At 42.2% G+C, this 22,709-nt stretch overlaps 1 protein-coding gene across 1 annotated transcript in view; it reads left to right on the plus strand.

Annotated features, from left to right (window-relative positions):
- LOC121284432 (protein diaphanous homolog 3-like) overlaps positions 1–22,709 on the plus strand; it is a 784,525-nt gene that overhangs the window by 310,123 nt on the left and 451,693 nt on the right. Inside the window, exons 16-17 of the mRNA XM_041199892.1 lie at positions 1,497–1,796; positions 20,106–20,220. Coding sequence (XP_041055826.1) covers positions 1,497–1,796; positions 20,106–20,220 — 415 coding nt within the window. The remainder of the gene's footprint in view (positions 1–1,496; positions 1,797–20,105; positions 20,221–22,709) is intronic.

Here is a 22,709-nt window from a genome sequence, read left to right on the forward strand (position 1 = left end):
CGAAACTCCAGTGGATACAAGTCTAGCCTGTCCAACTGTTCCCTATAAAACAACCTGCCCAATCCAGGTATTAGTTTAGTAAGCCTTCTGTAAATTTCTTCCTATGTATTTGCAACCTTCCTTAAATAAGGAGACCAAGACTGTACACAGTACTCCAGATGTGGCCTCATCAATGCCCTGTATAACTGAAGCAAACCTTTTTGTATTTAGTTTTTTTTTGTATTTAGTTCCCCTTGTGATGACTGATAACATTCTATCAGCTTTCCTAATTACATGTTGTACCTGCATACTTCCCTTTTTCGATTCATGCACTAGGACTGCTAGACCCCTCTGCATCTCAGAGTTCTGCAATTTATCACCATTGAGATAATATGCTTCTTTTGTATTTTTCCTGCCAAAATGGACTATTTCACACTTTCCCACATTGTATTCCATTTGTCAGGTCTTTGCCCATTTACTTAACCTATCTATATCCTTTTGTAACCTCCTTGCGTCCTCTTCACATCTTATCATCTCACCTATCTTTGTGTCATCAGCAAATTTAGCAACCATACCTTTGGTCCCTTGATCCAAGTCATTTATGTAAATTGTGAAAAGTTGAGGCCCCATCACTGATCACTGTAGCCTACCATTCTTTACATCTTGCCAACCAGAAAAAGACCCATTTATGTCTGCTCTGTTTCCTGCTAGCTAGCCAATCTTCTATCCATGTCAATACATTACCCCCGACACCATGAGCTTTTATTTTCCTCAATAACCTTTGATGTGGCACCTTATCAAATGCTTTCTGTAAGTTTAGATACAGTACATCCACTGGTTCCTCTTTATCCACATCACATTACTTCTTCAAAGAACGTTAATAAATCGGTTAAATATCATTTCCCTTTCACAAAACCATGTTGACTCTGTCTTATTAACCTGAATTTTCCCAATGTCCTGCTGTAACATCTTTAATAATAGCCTCTAACATTTTCCCTATGACAGATAAGCTAACTGGCCTGTACTTTACTGCTTTCTGTCTCCGTTTTTGAATAAAGGAGTTTCATTCACTATTTTAATGGCTAGCAGAGCAGTCATTTGTTTTGAGTTCCCCTGATAATTCAGTGGATTTTCCTAATGACCAGTAGAGCTGTATAAACCGGAAGGATCTTGGGTTTGACTCAGAGCCTTTTCTTCATTTGTCGGAACAGTAAATGGGGTATGAAAACTGGCCTTAGTTTGTCTGAGTCATGGAGGGGGTGTTAGCTGGGCTCATTCACTCCTGATGGTCAGCCACTGACAGCACTTAGAAATGCTTCCTACTGGCAAACAGCATACCAAACTCTCACACGGAGCCACTTGGAAAAATTGCTTGAGGGCAAGCTGCATCAATGGAACCATAGTTCAAACTTAGAGGAAGCCAAGGGGGAAGTCTGGCAAAAAATATATTGGTGCGATGTTGGATTTTAATTCCATTTTTTGTGTTATGTTTTATTTATATCTAATTTTTCTCTCAGCTTTCAGCATTACCACCTAATGTAAGGGCCACTGTGGCTGGCGTACAAAGCAGAGTCACACTCAACAATTCTCCATCTTCAACTTGTAGTGGAATGCCACCACCGCCACTGCCTTCGCTGATATCTGGGCCTCTTCCTCCTCCACCACCACCACCACCTCCACCACCTCCCCCGCCACCACCAGCAACAGGGTTTAAAGGAGGACACTGGTCTCCAACTCCTCATACGCTACCACATGGATTAAAACCTAAAAAAGAATTCAAATTAGATATCAACATGAAGAGAGTCAACTGGTGTAAGGTATGTGTTTTTGAAAAAAAAGTGCTCAGGTGGAAACTTTCATGAACATTGATGAAACGATCTTTTTGGTATAGTCTTTACAATATGACAGTATGTGTTTCTTTGTCCATGAAATATAAGCAAATTGCATTGTCCCTGGTTTCTGATTAGTAATATGCTTAACAGATGCATATTCCTGCATAGATTCACCTTTCTTACAAATTTTCCATTTCTGATATTGGATGCCATTGAGATATTTGAGATATTGGATCCATTATTCTTTCTTGTTGGTAGCCTCAAACTTGTGTAGTCGATTTGCTGTTAAATATAACAGGTTACTATCAGAAAATTGAGTTGCGTTGTTCATTCGAAGTTTATACTGACCGAGTCGGATTTCAAATCGTAGTAATGCAATCTTCAGTTTATACATGAGATGATTACATCCATTCTTATAGACAACTTCAACTGGAGATTAATGGTTACATACATTTTGTCCAAATAAATGAAGAACAATGATTTGCCCTTATGCATTTTATTAAATTAGAGATTTCACATTAGAAGTATTTTTATCTGGATGCTTCTGTCATTGTTTAATTTTAGCTATCAAAAATAAGTTTCCGCCATATCACTGATGTTCTAAGCACACTGGTGAAGTTAAAGCATGCAACTTGTTAGTGAGGTGTAACATTTAAGTTCAGCATGAAATGGCAAAGCTACTATGGTTTTTGCAACAAGTCGCTTCACAATGTAGCATTTTGCCATAAACAACACTTGTCGCGTTATTCTTTGTAATATTCATTTATATTTAATATTTTAACATCACATCAGTCTTGTAAACTGTATAGTTACAAACATAAAATTTTTCATATACCTACATTCATCATGTCACTCCAGTTTACGTATTGTTTTAAATTAATTTCACTCCTTTTCTGACATGATTTTTACCAGATTTCTATTATGTTTATGTTACCTGAAGTCCAGTTTGCATCATAACCAGAATGAAACTCCAGGTCAATAACCTATACTTATAAAAGAAATATTAAAAATCTGGCAAATAGCATACACCTAATGTAAATATTGCATTTAATGCCATATTTTCGCCACTTCCTATGACACAAAGTAAAATTTAACAAATAGAAGTTATTTAAGTTGGGGATGTACAAATCAAAAGCAAGTGAACTGGCTAGACAGGTCAGTGATATCACAGAATTTTAACGGCACTGAAGGAGGCCATTTGGCCCATCGTGCCTGCACTGGCTCTCCAAATGAGCATTATGACCCTAGTGCCATTGCCTTGCCTTTTTCCCATACTCCTGCACATTGTTTCTATTCAAATAATCATCTAATTCCCTCTTGAATGCCTTGGTTAAACCTGCTTCCACCACACTTCCAGGCATTGCATTCCAGACCTGAACCACTCATGTGAAGACGTTTTTTCTCATGTCACATTTGCCTCTTTTGCAAATCTTTCTGTGCCCTCTTGTTCTTGATCCTTTTACGAGTGGGAGCAACTTCTCCCTATCTACTCTGTCCAGCCTCCTCATGATTTTGAACATCTCTATTTAATCTCTTCTTAGCCACCTTCTCTTCAAAGAGAACAATCCCAACCTCTCCAATCTATCTTTGTAACTGAAGTTTCTCATCCCTGGAACCATTCTTGTAAATGTCTTCTGCACTTTCTCCAATGTGTTCTCATCCTTCCTATAATGTGGCACCCAGAACTGTACACAGTACCCCAGCTGAGGTCTAACGAATGTCTTATATAAATTCAGCATAACCTCCTTGCTCTTGTACTCTATTAATAAAGCCCAGGATACTGTATGCTTAATTAACTGCTCTCTCCACCTGTCTTGCCACTTCAATGATCTATACACCCAGGTCTTTCTGCTCCTGTGTCCCCTTCAAAATTTCACCCCTTATTTTATATTGTCTGTTCATGTTCTTCCTACCAAAATGCATCACCTCACACTTCTCCACATTGACCTTCATCTGCCACCTATCTGTCCACTCCACCAACTTGTCTATGTCCTTATGAAGTTCTGCACTGTCCTCCTTGCAGTTTACAACACTCCCAAGCTTCATACCATCCGCAAACTTTGAAATTGCCCCCTGCACACCAAGATCCAGATCATTAATATATATCAGGAAAAGCAAGGATCCCAATACTGACCCATGGGGAACTCCATTACAAACCTTCCTCTAGCCTGAAAAATATCCATTGACCATTACTCTCTGTTTCCTATTTTTCAGCCAATTTTGTATCCACGTTGCTACTGTCCCTTTTATTCCATGAGTGATAACTTTTCTCACAAGTCTGTTGTGTGGCACTGTATCAAATGCCTCTTGAAAGTCCATGCGCACCACATCAACAGCATTACTCTCATTGATCTTTTCTGTTACCTCTTCAAAACACTCCAGCAAGTTAGTATTGTTAGTACATTGTGCCTTACCTGCCGTAACATCACTATTGCTGTAAAACATTATGGGCTGAACTTTCGGTGTCTTCCGAAAGCGGTGAAGCACAGAGTGCTTTGTAAACAGTGTGCTTTGTGAGCTGAGTGGTAAATTGAAAATATGTTGCAAGTGGGATCTCTCTGCGGTCCATGTGGTGTCACCCCTCTTGCTGCTTCCCTCTCCCAACTTGCTCACTCCCCCCAACTCGCTGCCTCTCTCGCCACTTCCCTCTCTCATAGGAATAGCTCCTTCCCAATCACCAATTCCACCTCCTAACCACTTTGCTCACCGTTTCACTCTCCCAACCCTTTGGCTTGTCACTTCCCTCTCGCGACCCTCCCACTCAATGCTCCTCTCTCCTTTCCACTTGCCACTTCCCTTCCCTTCAGCTTGCTGCTTCACTCTCCTGACCACTTCACTCCCTCCTGCTCGCCATCCCTCTTGCTGCTTCCTTTGCCTGACCCTTCCCCTCACTGCCTCGCTCACTGCCCCTCTCCTGACCCCTGTTGAGAGAGGGTCGGCGAGAAAGAAGCAGCGAGTGGATCAGGAGAGGGGTGGCGAGAATGCCGGTGAGCATGAGGTCCAGGAAAGAAAAGCATCGAGTGAGAGGGTCGAAAAAGGGAAGCGGTGAGTGAGTAGTAGTGAGCGGGGCAGAAATGAGGCAACCAGACTGCTGATGAGCAGCAAATGGGAGGGTGCAAGAGGGAAGTGAGCAGGAACCAGGTAGCAGCAAGCAGGATCTAAGTTCATATGAGTCGTAAGTTGAAGGAGGATTTTTGGGTCAGTTAGGTTCAAGGCAGTCAATAATTTTTTACTAGCCTGTAGGTGTTACAGGTCTGAAACGTAACCCACACTTTTTACATGCTTTATTCGGTGAAAGTGATTTTCATTTTGCATGTTTTTGTTTCACAAGACGTGTTTTTGGAACACCTTTGGAGCGTTAAACAAGTGTTTAAAACATGTGAAGCTTGTAAATGTTCATGTTCAGAAGGACTTGACTGTACTTGTAGTAGGATCACAGAAAGTTAGCCTGCGGGTGTAACATGCAATTAGGAAGGCAAATGACATGTCTGTCTTTATTGCAAGGGGATTGGAATGGAAAAGGAACGTCTTGCTAGAATTGTGCAGCGCTTTGATGAGACCACACTTGGACTACTGTGTGTAATTTTGGTCTCCATATTTAAGGAAGGGTCGACTTGCAGTGAAGGTTCATTAGATTGGTTCCTGGGATGAGAGGGTTGTCATAGGATGAGAGGCTAAGTGTACTTACTGGGGTTTAGAAGAATGAGAGGTGACCTCATTGAAGTAAGATTCTGATGGGATTGACCGGGTTGACATTAACATTACTGGGTAACCTAGACTATGTGGACATAATCTCAGGATAAGAGGTCGATCGTTTCGGACTGAGCTGAGGGCAAGTTTCATCACTGAAGAGGGTTGTGAATCTTTGAAATTCTCTACCCCAGAGGGTTATAGATGTCTGTTTTTGAATATATTTAAGGCTGGAGTAGACAGTTCTTTGATCTCTTCGGAAATTAAGGAATATGGAGACTGGCAGAAAAGTGTAGTTAATGCTAATGATCAGCCATGATGGTATTGTATGGTATACCCCTGTTCCTATTTCATATGCTCTTAGGAAGGAGGGAACAGAACCGTGGGAAACCCCGAAAATACCGATGCTGGGCATGTGTCAACTGCAATGCAGTGAGCCTAGCGCTGGCACAAATCACCAGGTTGGAGGAGAGAGGGGTACAGGAATCCTGCTCTCTTCCCATTTGAGGCTAATTAAGAGTTTGTCAAGGGCTGGCATTTAAAATTTTAAAGGGGAGGACAGCTTACTTGCCCTTTCAGAAATTGACCAGCTGAAGACAGGCAGGTAAAGAGCGTGGAACCAGTCATAGATGCCCCAGGGCATCACCACACTCTCATAAGAGAGTCAGTGGGGCAGATGGGGTCTTGGACACTTGGTATTGTGCAAGTGGCAGGGGGAGTGAGCATTCAGCGCCCGGGATCAGAAGAGCAGTGGGCACGGCTACAAAAGACAATTGGGATGCCACCTGTCCAAAATAAAGGTTCCAACTGGCAATATGCATATGACTGTCAGCTTTGGGACCTAGTGGTGATGAGGAGCAGGCAGGGCAGGACTCTGGATATCAGCATAGCACAGAAGAGGAAAGAAAGGCAACAGAGACCAAACCCTCAGCAGAAGATTGATAATCGAAGACTGAGCTACCTGGAGATGACCTGAAAATAATGCCCCAGGAGACTGTAACTCTCCAGGTAGAAGATCATAAACATCTGTGCCCTTGTTGCTGAAATCCTCTCAGCATTGTTTGTCATGTCCTACCAGTGATGGTGAAATCGCTAGCCTTGCATTTCTTTGTTTCTGGCTCCTGTGACCTTCAGAGGCATGTCAAAAATGGCTGCATACCATTGCATCTCATCTGTCACTGATGCCCTCTTTGCCAGAGCAAGCCAGCACTTTCAGTTAATGACAGATGCCGTCTTGCAGGGACAGGGAGCGTTGGCTTTCACTTCCATTGCTCGATTTCCCCAGGTGCATTATCAACTGCACCTATGTAATCATCAAGGTAGCCAGTGACGGTGAGTGAGATCCATCGATAGGAACGCTTCCTCAACTTCCATCATCTGTAAACCATAGCAAGAGCTTCCTCCATATGTGCACTCACTTTCCTGGCAGTTGCCTTGACTCCTTCATCCTGCACCAGTCTATGCTGCCTCAGATCTTCACTCCCATCCCCAAAGCGGGTGGTTGGATGCTAGTAGATGAGGGAAATCCCATGAAGAGATGGCTTCTGACTTGTGTATGGGAGCTTCTGACAGAGGCACACAGGAGATACAACCAGTGTCACCTGTTCAGTAAGACATTGGAGTTAAAGTCACAATCAGATCAACCATGGTCTTATTGAATGTGGAGCAAATTCAAGGAACCAATTGGCCTACTCCTGCTCCTATTTCTTATGTTCTTATGGTAACTACTGAGCAAGCCATTGGGCTTCTGAGGATGTGTTTCTTGTGCCTGGACTGGTCAGATGATGTCCTCTTATACCCTACTGCAAGGGCCTGAGTCATTGTGGTGGTCTACTGCACTCTCCATAACATAGCCCTGTAGAAAGATTGGACCTCAAGGACATTGAGGCCTTGGAAGGAGACAGCCCATCAGGGAAGGAACAGGTGCATGAGGTGAGATAGGAACAGGAAAATGAGGTGAGGGCAAAGGTAAAAGAGAATTACCTCTGCTGCACGACTAGGTGGCTACCTCCTGCCACTCTCAGGAAATGGGATCTCCGTACTTTCCATCCCTTGGGGGGCAGGCTTGGCGGGGGTGCTTGGGAAGCTGACTGCTGCCCGCGAGCGGCACCACACCGCACTGCAATTTCACGCTGGCTGGCCAATTAAAGCTTGCTTAGCATGAAATGTGAGCGGCAGCGCTCAATGCTGCCTGTGCAGGTTGGGGGGAAGGGCGCTGTGCGGTTGGTGAGGAGGGCGAGCGGGCCTAGCACAAACTTCACACATGCATGTGAGTGAGCGCTTTATAATCTCCCTGAGGAAGTTAAGATATGAAAAAATAGATAAAAATGTAATAAAACATGTACCCTTATGTGACACTGTCACATCAGTAGGGGCATGTTATTAATTCGATTGTAAAACTTTAATTTTATTTTTATTTGCATTTGGAAACTTCATCCCGCCCATGGATGAGATTTCCTAAAATTTGCAAAAACTGCTTTGCCTTTTCGCCTGCCCACCAACTCTTAGTCAGCGCACTCGCTGACTGAACCATTGCACGACTGCGTGTTGATATTGGCACGTGCGTCATTTCACACTTGAGTGGTTCAGACGTGCGCCCGTCGGCCAAGTGAAAATTTCTGCCCCAGGTTAGCATTGATGAAGCAAGGGGCAGCCCTCTCCTGTATGCCAGGCCTCCAGCTCTCCTGTGACACCTCGTTTCCCTCAGGTACTGTGGAAGACTTTGGCATAACCAGCATATTTCTCCTTTATGACAACCAACAGGCTCTGTGACGACTGCCATGGGAGCCTAAATCAGTCCCAAACTCCATCTGACTCACCTCCATTCCTGCCCCCAAATTCAAAGTGGACAAGAAACCTGCCTCCACCTCAATTAAGAGTTCACTCCTGTTAAAATCTTAACTGCAATCAGTTCCACACTGGAGGTGGATTTCTGACCCAAAAACAGATCTGGCTCCTGTTTTCTATCTTTGGAGCTGAAATTCAGTCCTATGGCCTAGATTTTCACCAAGTTGGAAGTGCTATAACTTGACATTGGAATATGAGGAGCCATAGGAGAGGGTGGGATGTCATAGCTTTGGTATGAGGGCATGAGGGAACATAGGGGATGGTTGGAGGGGTAGAGCTTGGCATCGGGGCCATGACAGACCATAGTGGGTGGGTGGAAGGGCAGAGCTCGGTATTAGGGTTATGAGGAGTCATCAAAGGGGTGGGTAGGGGTCATAGCTTGGAAAGAGAACATGAGTGGTCATAGCTTGGCAAGGGGCCATGAGGAGCCAATGGGAGTGGGTGGGGGCATGAGATAGCATGGTTGGGGTATGGGGAGTGTGTGGGATATGAGGGGTGAGGCCTTTGTGTTTTTATTTTAACTGTAACAAGGCAGGTCTTCTAAACAGTAGCCTTTGTGGACACTTCCTCCAGAGGCAGGCAGCCGAGCCTGGAATTTTCCTGATCCCCGCTACCTGCTTTGAGAATAAAAATTCAGGCCTGTATCTCTGATTTACCATGTGCAATGATGAGAGATTGTGTAATCATAGATTGAAGGCCATGTGCATAGTTAGCAGTTCCTTTGAGTATCTGCAGTACTTATGTTATGCAATTTTGTTGACTTGTTCCAAGTGAAAATGCAGAAAATCAAAACTGAAGGTGTAAGGAACATATGCATCAAAAGTTAGAAAATTACTCATGAGGAACTACTAAGAACCTTTGAAAATAGACAATCCTGAATGACATCATGGCCCTCTATGGCACAGTGAGAAGGCTTTTTAAGGGGCCAAAAATAAGATTTTAGCGGATATTGCTGCCCTCCCAGCACTACCTCTTGTCACTGACTGATATTGATGTCCTTTGAGCCCATATTATACCAAGTGGGTTGAACTGTGGGAAAACAGATCACTGCAACCAAAAAGATTTGAGGGCGAAAAGCAGATCAGAGGCCAGGAGTATCTCAACCTAGCACAGTGTAGCTCACATGCCAGCTCACACAGCCTGAGCCTGTGTTGTTTGTCGTGCACCTGCAACATATCTGTATACATGCACAAGTGGTCGGGACCTGTTGCTCTGACTCAAGTGTGCAAGAAGACAGTTTAGTCTCTTTGCATCAAATATTCCAGTTCGGATATAGATGTGCTGGGTAAAGTGCTGACTCCGACCCAATGTACTGAGTGTAGTTGAGAGCTGAGCACTCAGGAAACATTAGAGTCTGACGTGTACAACAAGAAGCAAAAAAAAAAGGATTAATTAAGTGTTTATAACGGGCCTAATGTCACATGTGGGAATCAATCCAGCTGCTGGAAATTAATACATTATTGGTGGGAAAGGACCACTATCAGACTGAGCTTAACATCAGTCTACATGTGGCAAGCTGCTGTAATAATTGAGGCTTCTGCTGATTTTAAAACTGGATTTGAATTTAATATCTGTTGGAAAGAAAACTGATTAAATATTAAAATATTTCTTTAGGTGACTGCAGTAGAAGCTGCATTTATTTTACTGCTGCAAAGCTGGGTGTCATCTTCATACAGCTGTTTAGGACTCTGTCATGATCCCTTTCAACTGTTGTCACATACTTTGCAGCAATTTAAAAATTAACAAATGCCTTTGGGACTTTTGATACTTTTTCATAACTTTAAAAAAAATTATGTTGAATAATCATTAATATTTTTATAAACATCTTAATCTATGCTAAGTTCTGCGTAGGTTTGGAAACATGCAGCTTTTGTGGGATACGTTATTTATAATTTTATTCTGACAAATGGGACAAATTCCTCAGGACGTTTTTTGGCCCCGCCTCAAGCTCAGGAACTTTCCCGTCTGAGTATACTAAAATTTGTCTGCAGTCTATACATTGAATATAATGGGATTATCACTTACAAGCCTGACTAAAATGATTTCCACAAGATGTTGATAATTGCAGATGAGGTCGGCCATTTGTGCCTCACTTTAATTTCACCATCTGTTACGCATTAAGTAAAATAAAAGTAATAAATATATATGCTCAATTGTAAAACTTTTTTTACACAGAAAAAGGGTTGTGTAATGTTCTGGAGGATCTGTGAAATTTCTATCACAGATTGTCTCAAACAAGGAGGTCGAGAGTCTCTGACTTAGTGGTTGTGTCACTGGACTAGTAATCGAAAGGATGAGAATTCAAATGCCACCATGGCAGTTTGAGAATTTGAATTCATTTTTTTTAAAAAATCTCGTTCATCTCAAGTAAGTCTGGTTCACAACTGCCCTTTAAAGAAGAAAATTTGCCCTTGTTTGGTCTGGCCTGTATTGAATTTAGGAGCAATACTGACATAAAAGCAAAATACTGTGGATGCTGGAGATCTGAAATAAAATCTGAAATAAACTGCTGGAAAAACTCAGCATGTCTGGTAGCATCTGTGGAGAGAAGAACAAAGTTAATGTTTTGAGTCTAATATGACCCTTCTTTGGAACTGAAAAGAGATAGGAATGTCCTGGAAAAACTCAGCAGGTCTGGCAACATCGGCGGAGAAGAAAAGAGTCGACGTTTCGAGTCCTCATGACCCTTCGACAGAACTTGAGTTCGAGTCCAAGAAAGAGTGGACTCTTTCTTGGACTCGAACTCAAGTTCTGTCGAAGGGTCATGAGGACTCGAAACGTCGACTCTTTTCTTCTCTGCCGATGCTGCCAGACCTGCTGAGTTTTTCCAGGTAATTCTGTTTTTGTTTTTGTTTTGGATTTCCAGCATCCGCAGTTTTTTTGTTTTTATCTAGAGTTAGGAATGTGATGGGCTTTGTGCTTTTCAAAAAGGCAGAAAGGGCAGGTGGAGCAAAAGAGTTGGTCAGGGATAGGTTGGAGATCAGTGGCAGGGAGATTAAATGACAGCTACGTCATGGAACCAAAGGCAAAGAGAGTGGTAATGATAGTATTAAAGAAACAAAGGATTGCTCCAGAGTAGGCATATTTACACATTCTGTTGCTTTCAGACAGCACTGACCTTTATTCTGCTATTCCCACCTACTTTGGACCAATCCTTTGCTTCTTTAATACTATCACTTCCACTTCCTTTGTCTCTCATCCTATGACATTGCTGTCATTTAACCTCCCCCTGCCCTCTAACTTATCCCTGACCTCTTATGTTCCACCTGCTCCCTTTTTCAACAGCATAAAACCCATCATATTCCTACTTCTCTCCAATTCTGAAGAAGAATCATATTGGATTCAAAACATTAACTGTTTCTCTCCCCATCGATACTAACTTGCTTGACTGTTAATTTCTCTCTCTAGTGGTCTTACAAATTATTTGGTAGTATCACACTGCTGGAAAAAATAGACTGCAGCAACTTGAAAAGAAAGCCCACAACCACCTTCCTGTGCACTAAATGTGAATCAAAACCATGTCCTGATGATGAATTAAAAAAACAAGACAGCAGATGGTTGGCCAGGTGCAGGGCAGCAGAAATGAGTGTTAAAACTTGGGCTAGAGTAGCAGCTGAAAGGTGATGGGGTCACTTGTAAAAATTGAATTTTTAATTCTTTTGAAACAGGAGTAGGGATGGACAAGGAACTGGCAAAAAGCTGAGGTGAGATTGCGGGGAAGAGAATCGATGGTGACCAAAAGAGCTGGAATCCACAGCTATCATGCCACCTGTGAAACCTGTATCAACTACGATGCTTATGACAAGTTCCTGTTCAGACCATACTCAGAACCATAAGGTGGAATTATCCGTTCTGGAGTCTAAGTCTAGTGGCGGGTGGGAAAGTCGGTGTGATTCCCGCTGGACAGTGGGACGATTGAACACGCATGAACATACGCTGTTGAGCTCAGTAATAATGCAACAGCAAAGAGCTTGGTGATTCTCGTGGTGGGGTGGGTAGGAAGTTGCCTGCCCCACTGTTACCTCGTGGGGTCGAAGATCCTGCTTCAAATTTAAACAGCTCCTGGACAGCCATTTAATCAGTGGAGGCCAGGAGCTCCATATTACTCCTCCAGAGCTCATGTGGCCACAGCTCATACTGGAGACGCTTGCTCATGTGAGCAACCACATCCTGAGACATATGAAGGCACTTCCGGCATTGCCTTTCGCTCATTTCTATATAATAACACCGCTTGTGAAAAACCTATGGTCGGGCCAATGTACCCTGTTTGCCAGAATCTTGACCTTCGGGAGGCCCCGCTGCCTCTTGCTGCTCAGGCCATTGCTCCTCATGCCCCTGTGCAGACCTGCGACGGGCCCTCCTCTGCCTCATCTGGATGAGACCATTACCAAGGCAGGGTTGCCTGCGGCCTGCATCATTGACGCCTCAGTGGATATGTGAACGAATTGATATGATACATTAAGTGCTAAGCCTTTCATGGGCCTCTGTCTAGACACGGCATCTCCACCCACCCTTCCTGAACACCAGAAATGGGTGTTCCCCCTGTTCGTACATGAATGTGTGTGGAAACATTGGTCCTCAACCAGAGTGATGGGAGACATGTGCAAGAAGCCTCAAGGTGACAGTTTCCAGCTTGTCTCCATTACCCTCAAATGTCTATGGAGAGAACATTGCCCTGTTAGCATAGAAAGTCTAATTGCATAATCCCTCATCAGCCATGACCATCCATCTGGGAGGATGGAAGTTTGGAGTTGTGAATTGGCTGCTGTTTACCAGCCAATGCCATGCACTTTGGAGGCATCTCCCTCCCTCCCTTCATCCCTGCCTCTGACTGCAGCTGATGGCAAGTGGCAGAGAATGAACGGAAGCTTCACACCTTGCTGGGATCTCGCTGTTGTGAGAACCATGGGTCAGAATCAAACTTGCTGCAATACAGGCTTCATCATAGAGAGGAGAACACAAGTGAGCAACTTTGACATCCAGTTGCCTCATAATTATTAGGGTGTCCCTTTAGTCGGCCACTTGTGCTGACCTTGAACTCCACCCACCTGAAAAGGCCCTCCACCCACTTCAAGAGTCTCACTGACTGACTAACTGCGTAAAGTCATTTTTGGAAAAATGATGCGTGTCACCTTTCAAACTCGCTCCACCACCTTCTATCCCCCTGTCATCACCATATACCCACCCCATATCACCATTCGTCTTCCCTCTGTCACCCTTGAACCTCGCCCTGTGTCCTGGACCCTATCACAATCCACTTCCGTATGCCATTTCTCCCATCAGAGCTGACACCTGTTACTGTCTCCATGCCCATCTTGAACCTGCCACTTGTCTTGTTGCTCTCTGTGACCCCCCTCATGAGACCTTCACCTACGGGACTCCTATCACCAATACCTTGAGCTCCCCAACAGGACGCCACCATTAACATCACTGACCCTGCCCTCTTAAGATGCTTCCATTTCCCCCCCCCTTTCCCGGACACTGTCTTCCCCTCCCTCCCCTTCTCCAGTTACTCTTTGTGTCCACTCTTCCCTGGATACTTTCCCCACTATTCCCCTATAAGCATGCCTCCCCTGCCCAACCTTTGCTACACTTTTCCACCCTAACCCTGCCTCCCAGCCTTCGCCTGCCTCCCTTGTCCAGCCTTGGGGCAATGTTTGCTGGTGGCGCTCAATATGAGTGAAGTTTTCTGAGGTCCCTAAGAAGGAGAATGCACCATCTATGGACCTCAAGGTCATGGAAGAGGTGAAGCTCTCTAGGTGCATGCCTCTTCTGTGAAGTCGTAAGGCTGAATGTTCTAATTTCCTGCTGGAGGGGAACTTAGTTTGGAGGGTGAACTTAAATTCCAGCGAGGTGGCCTTTTAATGAGCATGCATCAGATGCTAATGCATGCAAATAGGGTTCCCAACATTGTTCGTTGGGAAGCTCGACACACTTTGAAAGTTGGGGGAACCAAATTCCAACTGTTTATCCCACCGTCAGGAAACTGATTTTTTTCCCTCCCCTCAAATTAAGTGCCTCTGCCCGCCACGATTCCTGCTACTAGTGGGAGTGGAAAATTCCACCCTTTTTACTTGCAAAAATCATGAGTCACATTCATTTACCTCTGAAAGCTGCAGAAACATAACCTCTGCACAACATTTTAGTTTAGTCAGAAATTGGGATTTGTATATTTCAGTAGCAGATGTATGTATTTGAAGCAATTTGGTGCTTTTGTCCATCTTATTTTGTTTTTTTGTGGAGTTTTTTTGCTGCCTAAATGTTTCATTTTGATTCTTCAGATTAAAGCAAAGCCTCAAAACTCTTTAAATGTAATCCATGGTATTTAGTTAAATCAACTTAAGAACAAGCCAATGAACTGTTGTAGTTTTTCTAGATTTATGATAAAGGTCAAGACAATAAAAAAAGTGATGTCTTATTTGAGGAAGGTGATTAACTGTGGAACTAGATTTTATTAATCTGCATAAACCCGACAGCCACTTACACTTTGAGAAAAGTAGATAGCCAGTGTATGATACACTTGGCTGTTTTATTTTTAATTGTTGAAGGAGTAAATTTAGACTTCACGTAAAATCCCACTTACACTAGTTTCAAACATTTTTCTTATTATATTTAGTATTAAATAGATCCCAGTAGTGCATTTCTTGATTAGAAGCATCTAATCAAGCAACCAGTCCTTGAATCAGAAAAACAGTAGCATGTTCCTCACTGAGGCACCCTATATCAAGTGAGCATTCACTTATTTTCATGGATAAAAGGCTGTCAACCTGAAATGCTGACTCTTTCTTGCCACAGATGCCGTCACAGATTATTTCCAGCATTTTTTCATTTTATTTCACTTATTCTTGATATACAATAACACCGTTTAAGGTAGATTAAGTGGGAGACTGAAGCTAAGATTTTCAGTCCCCGCCATGGCGGGACCCACCACAGAAGATGTGGCGGGCCAGCCAAAAGCCCATTGACTTTTGGCAGGACTGGAAGATCCCGGTGGTGGGCGGGGCTGGAAAATCTCAGCCTGAATAGAATAATTCTGTGACCTGGATTTAAAGTCAATCAGGCTGATGAGTTTACGATCTCTTTATGCTGGTTGTAAGGATTATATATTACATTTTTCAGACTCAAACCAGTTCTTGGTGATCAAGGACCACTGATTAGAAGTGCCTGAATTTGAATGCAGAGATTGTGACCTTAAACCAGAACAAGGGCGGCTGCAGTGATTGCAACAACTATCGAGGCAGCTCCCTGCTGAGCATCTTGGGAAAAATATTTGCCCATGTTGCTCTTGTCAGATTACAGATCTGGTTGAACTCACCTACCCCAAATCCCAGTTTGGTTTCAGAAATGAAAGATCGACAATTGACACGAGCCTCTCGGTCTGGCAGTTGCAAGAACATTAGCAAAGTAGACCACAATATATTGGTAATGTAGAACTGAGGTTACAAACAGGTCAGCCATGATCTTATTGAATGGTGGAGCAGGCTTGAGGGGCTGAGTGGCCTACTCCTGCTTCTAATTCGTATGTTCGTATATTACCTTCATCTTTCTCACCAAGGCATTCAACCATGTGAGCAGAGGTGGTCTATTTGAACTGCTGAAGAAAATAGACTGCCTGTCAAATCTGCTCAAAGTAATCGCCTCTTTCCATGGCAACATGATGGGTAAGGTCATGTATGACAAGGTAACCTCAAACATTTGAGATTTGCAGTGGAGTCAAACAAGGTTATGCTCTGGCACTAACACTCTTTGGCATATTCTTTTATTTGCTCCAACACATGCCTTCAGGTCATCCATAGAAAGCACCTACTTACATACATAACTGATAGCAATCTGTTCAGCCTTGTTCACCTGAGATCTAGAAAAAAGGTACCTCAAATTCTGGTCAGAGAGATGCTCTGTGCTGATGATATCGCACTAGCATTCCATACCAACGAACACTTTCAGGGGTCAATGGACAAATTCTCACATGTCTGCAAAGAGTTTGATTTGACCATCATCATCAGGAAGACAAATATCATGGTCCAGGATGTTACCATACCGCCATCTATCAGCATTGACAATGTAATGCTGGATGTTATTGATAGCTTCACATATCTACAATCACCAGCAATCACTTCATGCTGAAATCAACACAAGCATCACAAAAGCTTCAGCTGTTATGCCCAAGCTGAGTAAGAGTGTGGAACAACAGCAACCTGACTGAGGATTCCAAACTGCGGGTCTACCAACCCTGTGTCCTCAGTGCACTTCTATAGAGTGGTGAGGCCTTGACAGCGTATGCTAGGCAGGAGAAAAGGCTGAACAGTTTTCTCTTCGCTGTCTCAGATGTATCCTTGGCATTTCTTGGCAAGTCAAGGTCACCAACTCGGAGGTCTTGGAGCATATTAACTCCATCAGTATATACTCATTGCTAAGCCAAAGATGTCTGTGCTTGCTTGGCCATGTTCATCAGATGGATGACAGATGAATACCCAAATACCTTCTGTACAGTGAACTGGCCTCTGGGTGTGACTCCCTGGTTATCCATACCTCTGCTAGGAGGCCACCTGCAGGGTAGATATGAAGATGGCAAGCATTAACACTAACAGCTGGGAGACTGTTGCTGATGGCTCTGACCTCTGGTGGGTGACTGTTTGGAAGGGCATTGGAAGAGGCATGCAGAAATGAAGAGCTCAGCTGACTGAGAAGACAGCTGAGAGAAAACAGAGGCCAGCAAATTGTGCACCTTCTCAGCGCACTGCCTTCCTTATAGCAGATGCAGCAGAGACTGGTTTGACAGTAGGGTTCCTGATCTCCACCAGGCAATGCTTAACACAGAGCTGATATTTTGCAAGATGGAAGGCTGCCACCAAGTGATGATTGAACAAGTCTACTCAGTGAATAAGTAAGTTATAGATACTGTGAGTATCCCAGGTTCACTTCTTGGCCTGTCCTGAATTAACTAATCTCTAGTGGGGCTGTAACAGCAACACCACATTTGACTTCATTTGGCCTTGTGCCAGGGAGGGCAAAATCAGCCTGTGATCCTGCTCTTGATTGTTAACCAATGACGTGTGGGCATAGAGTCATGTTGAGTACGAATAGTCTGCTGATGTGCACCATCAAGACTGACTCATAAATAATGGCCATTTGGGTAATATGGCTGATGCTATCAAACCTGTCGCCTGACAAGGAACCCAATAGAACCTATATCTGCCAAGAGCTAGATTACAAAGACCCCAAAATACAGGAGGGATTGATTACTTCCCATAGGTGGTCTGGCAACCCTGTTGCAATGGTGACTACACTTCCACAGCATTTCATTGGCTGGGATCCTGAGATTGTGAAAGTCACTACCTGCAGTAAATGCATATCTTTATTTTTTATTGCTTGCAAAGGCAGCTCTCTTTCTTGCAGGCTTTCTGACTGCCAACACCTTTCATCTCAACTCCCAAGCTCTTCAACTGTTGTTTTACTTTAAATCTTTTTTTCAGGGTAATAAAAGATTTAAATTGAGTTATTATGTTAGCAGGTCTGTATACTTACATTTATCTACTTTATATAACTCCTGTCCCAAAAAAATGTTTGTTCTTTTGAGTTTTGTTAAGTTTTCTTGCATTTCTAATTTTAAATAGCTATGTTAAAAGCACATGACATGGCAAGCACTTATCTGGATAACAATTTATAACTATTTCCTTTTGTTGGTTCGAAAATAGGATTAGGAATGAACATATGATTAGCAATAGCAAAAATAAATGTAATATGGTGTAGAAAAATGTACTACTGTTTGACACCAAGACAGAATAGCAGTGTGCGGTTCAGGAAATTGTCTTTCATTGCCATCAGTTGTGCATTTGAATATAAAGAGCTGCACGTTGTTGCAAATGTGAGGTTTTATAAGATTGTAATGTTTTGGGACTGTCTTTAATTTAGAGTAAAATGGAGGAATGAAAGGGTCATGTGACCTTTTCTGAATTCTGTTGACAAGAGACCTGGTGGCTTGTGAGCCCAATCTGTTTCATTGGGAAGTAGGTGCGGGATATTCATGCGAGAATCCATGAGATAGATAAATTGATTGATATATAGAGAAAGAGAGCTAGCAAGTCTGTATGGTTCTTCATGTGAGAATGCGGGTGGGAGCTTGTGCTTGGATTTCAGAGACCAAGGTTGTGAAAGTTTAAATAAAGCTGGAAGATTTGTCCAGCTTTGGCTAGAGTGAGGAATCTCCAGGGTAACCCTCACATGAAAGCCAGTTCAGGCCCTAGAAGTTATCCAGCTGGAAAAGGGGAAAGAAGCTAAGAAAGACTTTGGACTGGTTCCTGGAGAATGAAGTGTTTACATAAGGGACAGAGTAAAGAATAACTGTGGAGGGAGATTTTTGGTTGTTTTAATTGTTAAATGGGGGGTCTTTTCTGTAGTTTAGAATACAAGCTGCCTGCTGAAATAGTGCTCAGTTAGCATTGCTTTCAGTTTGTTATACAGGTCGAGTATCCTTTATTTGAAACCCTCGGGGCCGATTGTGTTTCAGATTTCAGATAATTTTGGTTTTCAGATACCATGTATAGGCCTAGGCTTACTTGCATTACAATGGCCGAAGCCTAGGCTAGATATAGTCTAAGGTAAAAAAAATTGCTAAAAAAGTAACAGGCACCACCGAATAATAAAAACAGGGTACCTGTAATAAGTTCCCACCTGTGGCGACATCTGGAATTCTGCTTATAGGAGAGGGTTCACAAGGTAAACAATGCAAACAAAAATCGCAAGGTAAACAGTGCAGACAAACAACTAGACTTCCCGTGCTAAAGGTTGGGTTGTGTCAGTTCAATTCAGACTTACCGCGCTAAAGGTTGATGAGGGTTAAAAGAAGTGTTCAAAAGTTTTCGGATGTGTTCGATTTTCGGATTTATGGATAAAGGGTACTCGACCTGTAGTATAAGTCTTAAAACTTAAAATCTTGATGTGTGACCCTTTCATCCGTTTACTGGAAGTCCAAATTTGCTTTTTTGAAAGTCTCTACAGGGATCATAACAAATTTGCACTATCAGTAGAACATCAATAATCAATCTGAGTTGAAATTAACTGGCAGTGGCTAAATCTGTCCAGTTGTTACAAATAAATGTTCATTTAAGTGACTGTTCAACTTGGAAGCTGCAGTCACATTCATTTGGACAATGTAATATACATGTTTTGATGTTTTACTTATATGCAAACATAATAAACCTCCCAAATTACACCTTCTATCCCAATTTCTTTAAAAAAAAATTAATCAATTGTAAACTTTTGTGCAGCTAAACTCGTTTAGATGGTTCATGATAATAGTATATTTATATTAAGAGAGAGGTCAGCAGTTAGTTACACACTGGTATGTTCTGAAGTATTACCAGAAATTTTAATACTTAATTATAAAAACCTGAAATGAAAACAAACCTCTAATCCATAAAGCAACTTTCAGTATTTTTAGAATATAAACATTTGTTATGTTGCTATTCAAAATATAACAATGTAGCATTGCACTCTGTTCTGTCAATCAGTTGGTAAATTGTTGATTCCCTTTGTAGGCAGGATTGGGGCTCAGGAATTTGGTGCATCAAGATTCTTAAAATCAAGTGGAATTGGGTTGCATCAATTTTTAAATTTTCTTCCTAATGGCTACTGAAATGTTCCTGCCCAAATTTTATCCACTTAGCTTCAAGCAATTAAATTGCTTAACCAAAAATCAAACACATCAGGACTAGATATTTCATTGCTAACATTTTACTTTATGTTTTGTTCTCACAGATCAGACCACTTGAAATGCCTGAGAACTGTTTCTGGATAGGAGCAAATGATGACAAATATGCAAACCCCGACCTGTTTGCTCGAATTAGTTTTATCTTTGGTGCACAGAAACGAGGTACCATGTTTATTTGGAAATTATATGTCATATGCAGAATGCCACTTTGTTTTGGGCAGTTGTTTTTTTGCCTCATTTTAGTTAGAGGTAGCATGTAGCTGTAGGATTCTTTCAGGACTCTATGTTTTTGAAATTATATATATGTTCTACAAGGCAGATTGGATATGGAGATAGGACACAAAGGAGGTTAAATTGGATGGCACCCAAACGTGTGTGCTGGGATTGCACTCATCCCTGTACCTTCTTGATTTTAATACTGAACAATCCTGCTTGAGTGCAATTACACTGCAGTTAGTTTCAGTTTTGTAAACATTTCAGAACAAATTTGGGTCTTTGGTTATCTTAAGATAGACTGGGATGGTAATAGTGTTCTGAAGTGTGATCAGGTAAACTTTTTTGACCAGTGCACTTACAGCCTAATGTGAAAAGAGGAATTGCTGGATCTAGTTCTGGGAATTGAGGTGGGTCAAGCGAATGAAGTGTTCATAGGGAAATGTTTGGAGAACAGTGATCATAGTCTCATGAGGTTTAGTTTAGCCTAGCCATGGGAAAGGACAAGGAGAAATCTCAAGGAAAAAAAAAACTTAATGCGGGGGGGGGGGTGGTGTTGGGGGAAAGGGGGCCTTAATTCAGGTGGTTGAGAACAAATCTGTCCTAGGTAAATTGGAATCAATGATTGTCACGCAAAACTGTAAATGAACAACGGGTTGCTTTTAAAGAGGAAATAGTTTGGGTATAGCTGAGGTGCATTCCCAAGAGGGGAAAACTAGGGCAAACAAAGCCACAGCTAGATGAAACAGGAAAAGGGAATATATGACAGATGTTAAGTTGATAATACAAGTGAGAACCAAGCTGAATATAGAAAGTTCAGAGGGGAAGTGAAAAAGGAAATCAGAGAATCAAAAAGAGAATAGGAGAAAGAAATGGCAGCTAAAAAAAAAGGAATTCAAAAGCCTTCTCAGCATATAATTATCAAGAGGTAGGGTGAGGCTGATTAGCAACCAAAAAGGAGACATGCACAGGGAGACATGGGGCATGGCTGAGGCACTAAAATACTCTGCATCTTTCTCTAGCAAGGAAGAAGATGTTGCTAGAGTTATTTTGAAAGGAGGTAGTTGAGATACTGAATGAGCTAAAAATAGATTAAAAGGAGGTACTGGAAAGGCTGGCTGTGTTTAAAATTGACAAGTCACCAGGACCGATGGGTTGTATCCAAGGATACTGAAGGAAGGAAGGAAGAAAGAGTGGAAATTATGGAAATAATAGTCACAATCTTCCAATCCTCCTCAGATATAAGGGTGGTGCCAGAAGAGTGGAGAATGGCAAATGTTACACCCTTGTTCAAAGATAAATCCAGAAACTATAGACCTGTTAACTTAACTTTGGTGATAAGAAAGCTTTTAGAAATAATAATCCAGGACAAAATTAATGTTCACTTGGACATGTGTAGATTAATTAAAGAAAGCCAGTGTGAATTTGTGAAAGTAAATCATGTTTAACTAACTCAGTTGAGATTGTTGACAAGGTAATAGATGAGGGTAATGCATTTGATATGATGATATCACTCATGGACTTTCAAAGTTCGACATAATAAACTTACCAGCAAAGGTGAAGTCCATGCAATAAAAGGGACAGTGGCAGCATGGGCATGAAATTGGTTGAATGACAGGAAATAATGAGTAATGGTGGACGGTTGTTTTTCAAACTGGAGAGAGGTGTACAGTGGGCTTCTCCGGGGCCACGTCTTCCTGGCCAAATTTAGGGCCTAGACTTGGCTGCACAGGACAACATTTCAGCGTGTCGATGACACAAAACTTGGAAATATGGTGGACTTTGAGGAGTGTAATGCTAGACTTCAAGAGGATATCGGCTGGTGGAATCAGCCGACTTGGCAGCTGAACTTTAATGCAGAAAAGTGTGAAGAGGTACATTTTGGTTGGAAGGATGAGGAGAGGCAATATAAAAAGCACTCTAACGCTGCCCAGAAAGGTGTCAGGAGCAGTTGTATTTGCGCATTTGGCCTGCATGGAACCATTCCTCATATCTTTGATACGGTGAAGATATGAATTATCATTGAGACTTATCTATCAGGCACTCCATAGAAATCGTGGTATCACTCCCATTCCCACAGAAATATTTAAGAGAGGTCACTAGTGGAGCTTTTTTTCAAACCATTGAACATGTTGGACTAGTACAGGAAAATTTTAAAACAGCCCTGTAGCTCAGTTGGTCGGTAATGGGGCTCTTAATCCCCGGGCCATTGTTTTGAGCCCCACATTCAGTGATGAATTTTTTTAAAATATTTTAAGATTTCTTTGAATTTTTCTTAATTTCTTTTTAACAGGTTTCTGGGGAAAAGATATCCACCCAGATGTTCCCAGACATCTTATACTGTATTCGTTACTAGAGTGACTATTTGACAAAACAATATTTCTTTGTTTAATAATTTGCGAGTTTTAACTTAAATAAAACCTTCCACAAAGTTAACC

The sequence above is a fragment of the Carcharodon carcharias genome, chromosome 11 (assembly GCF_017639515.1).
Source record: "Carcharodon carcharias isolate sCarCar2 chromosome 11, sCarCar2.pri, whole genome shotgun sequence".
Lineage (NCBI taxonomy): Eukaryota > Metazoa > Chordata > Chondrichthyes > Lamniformes > Lamnidae > Carcharodon > Carcharodon carcharias.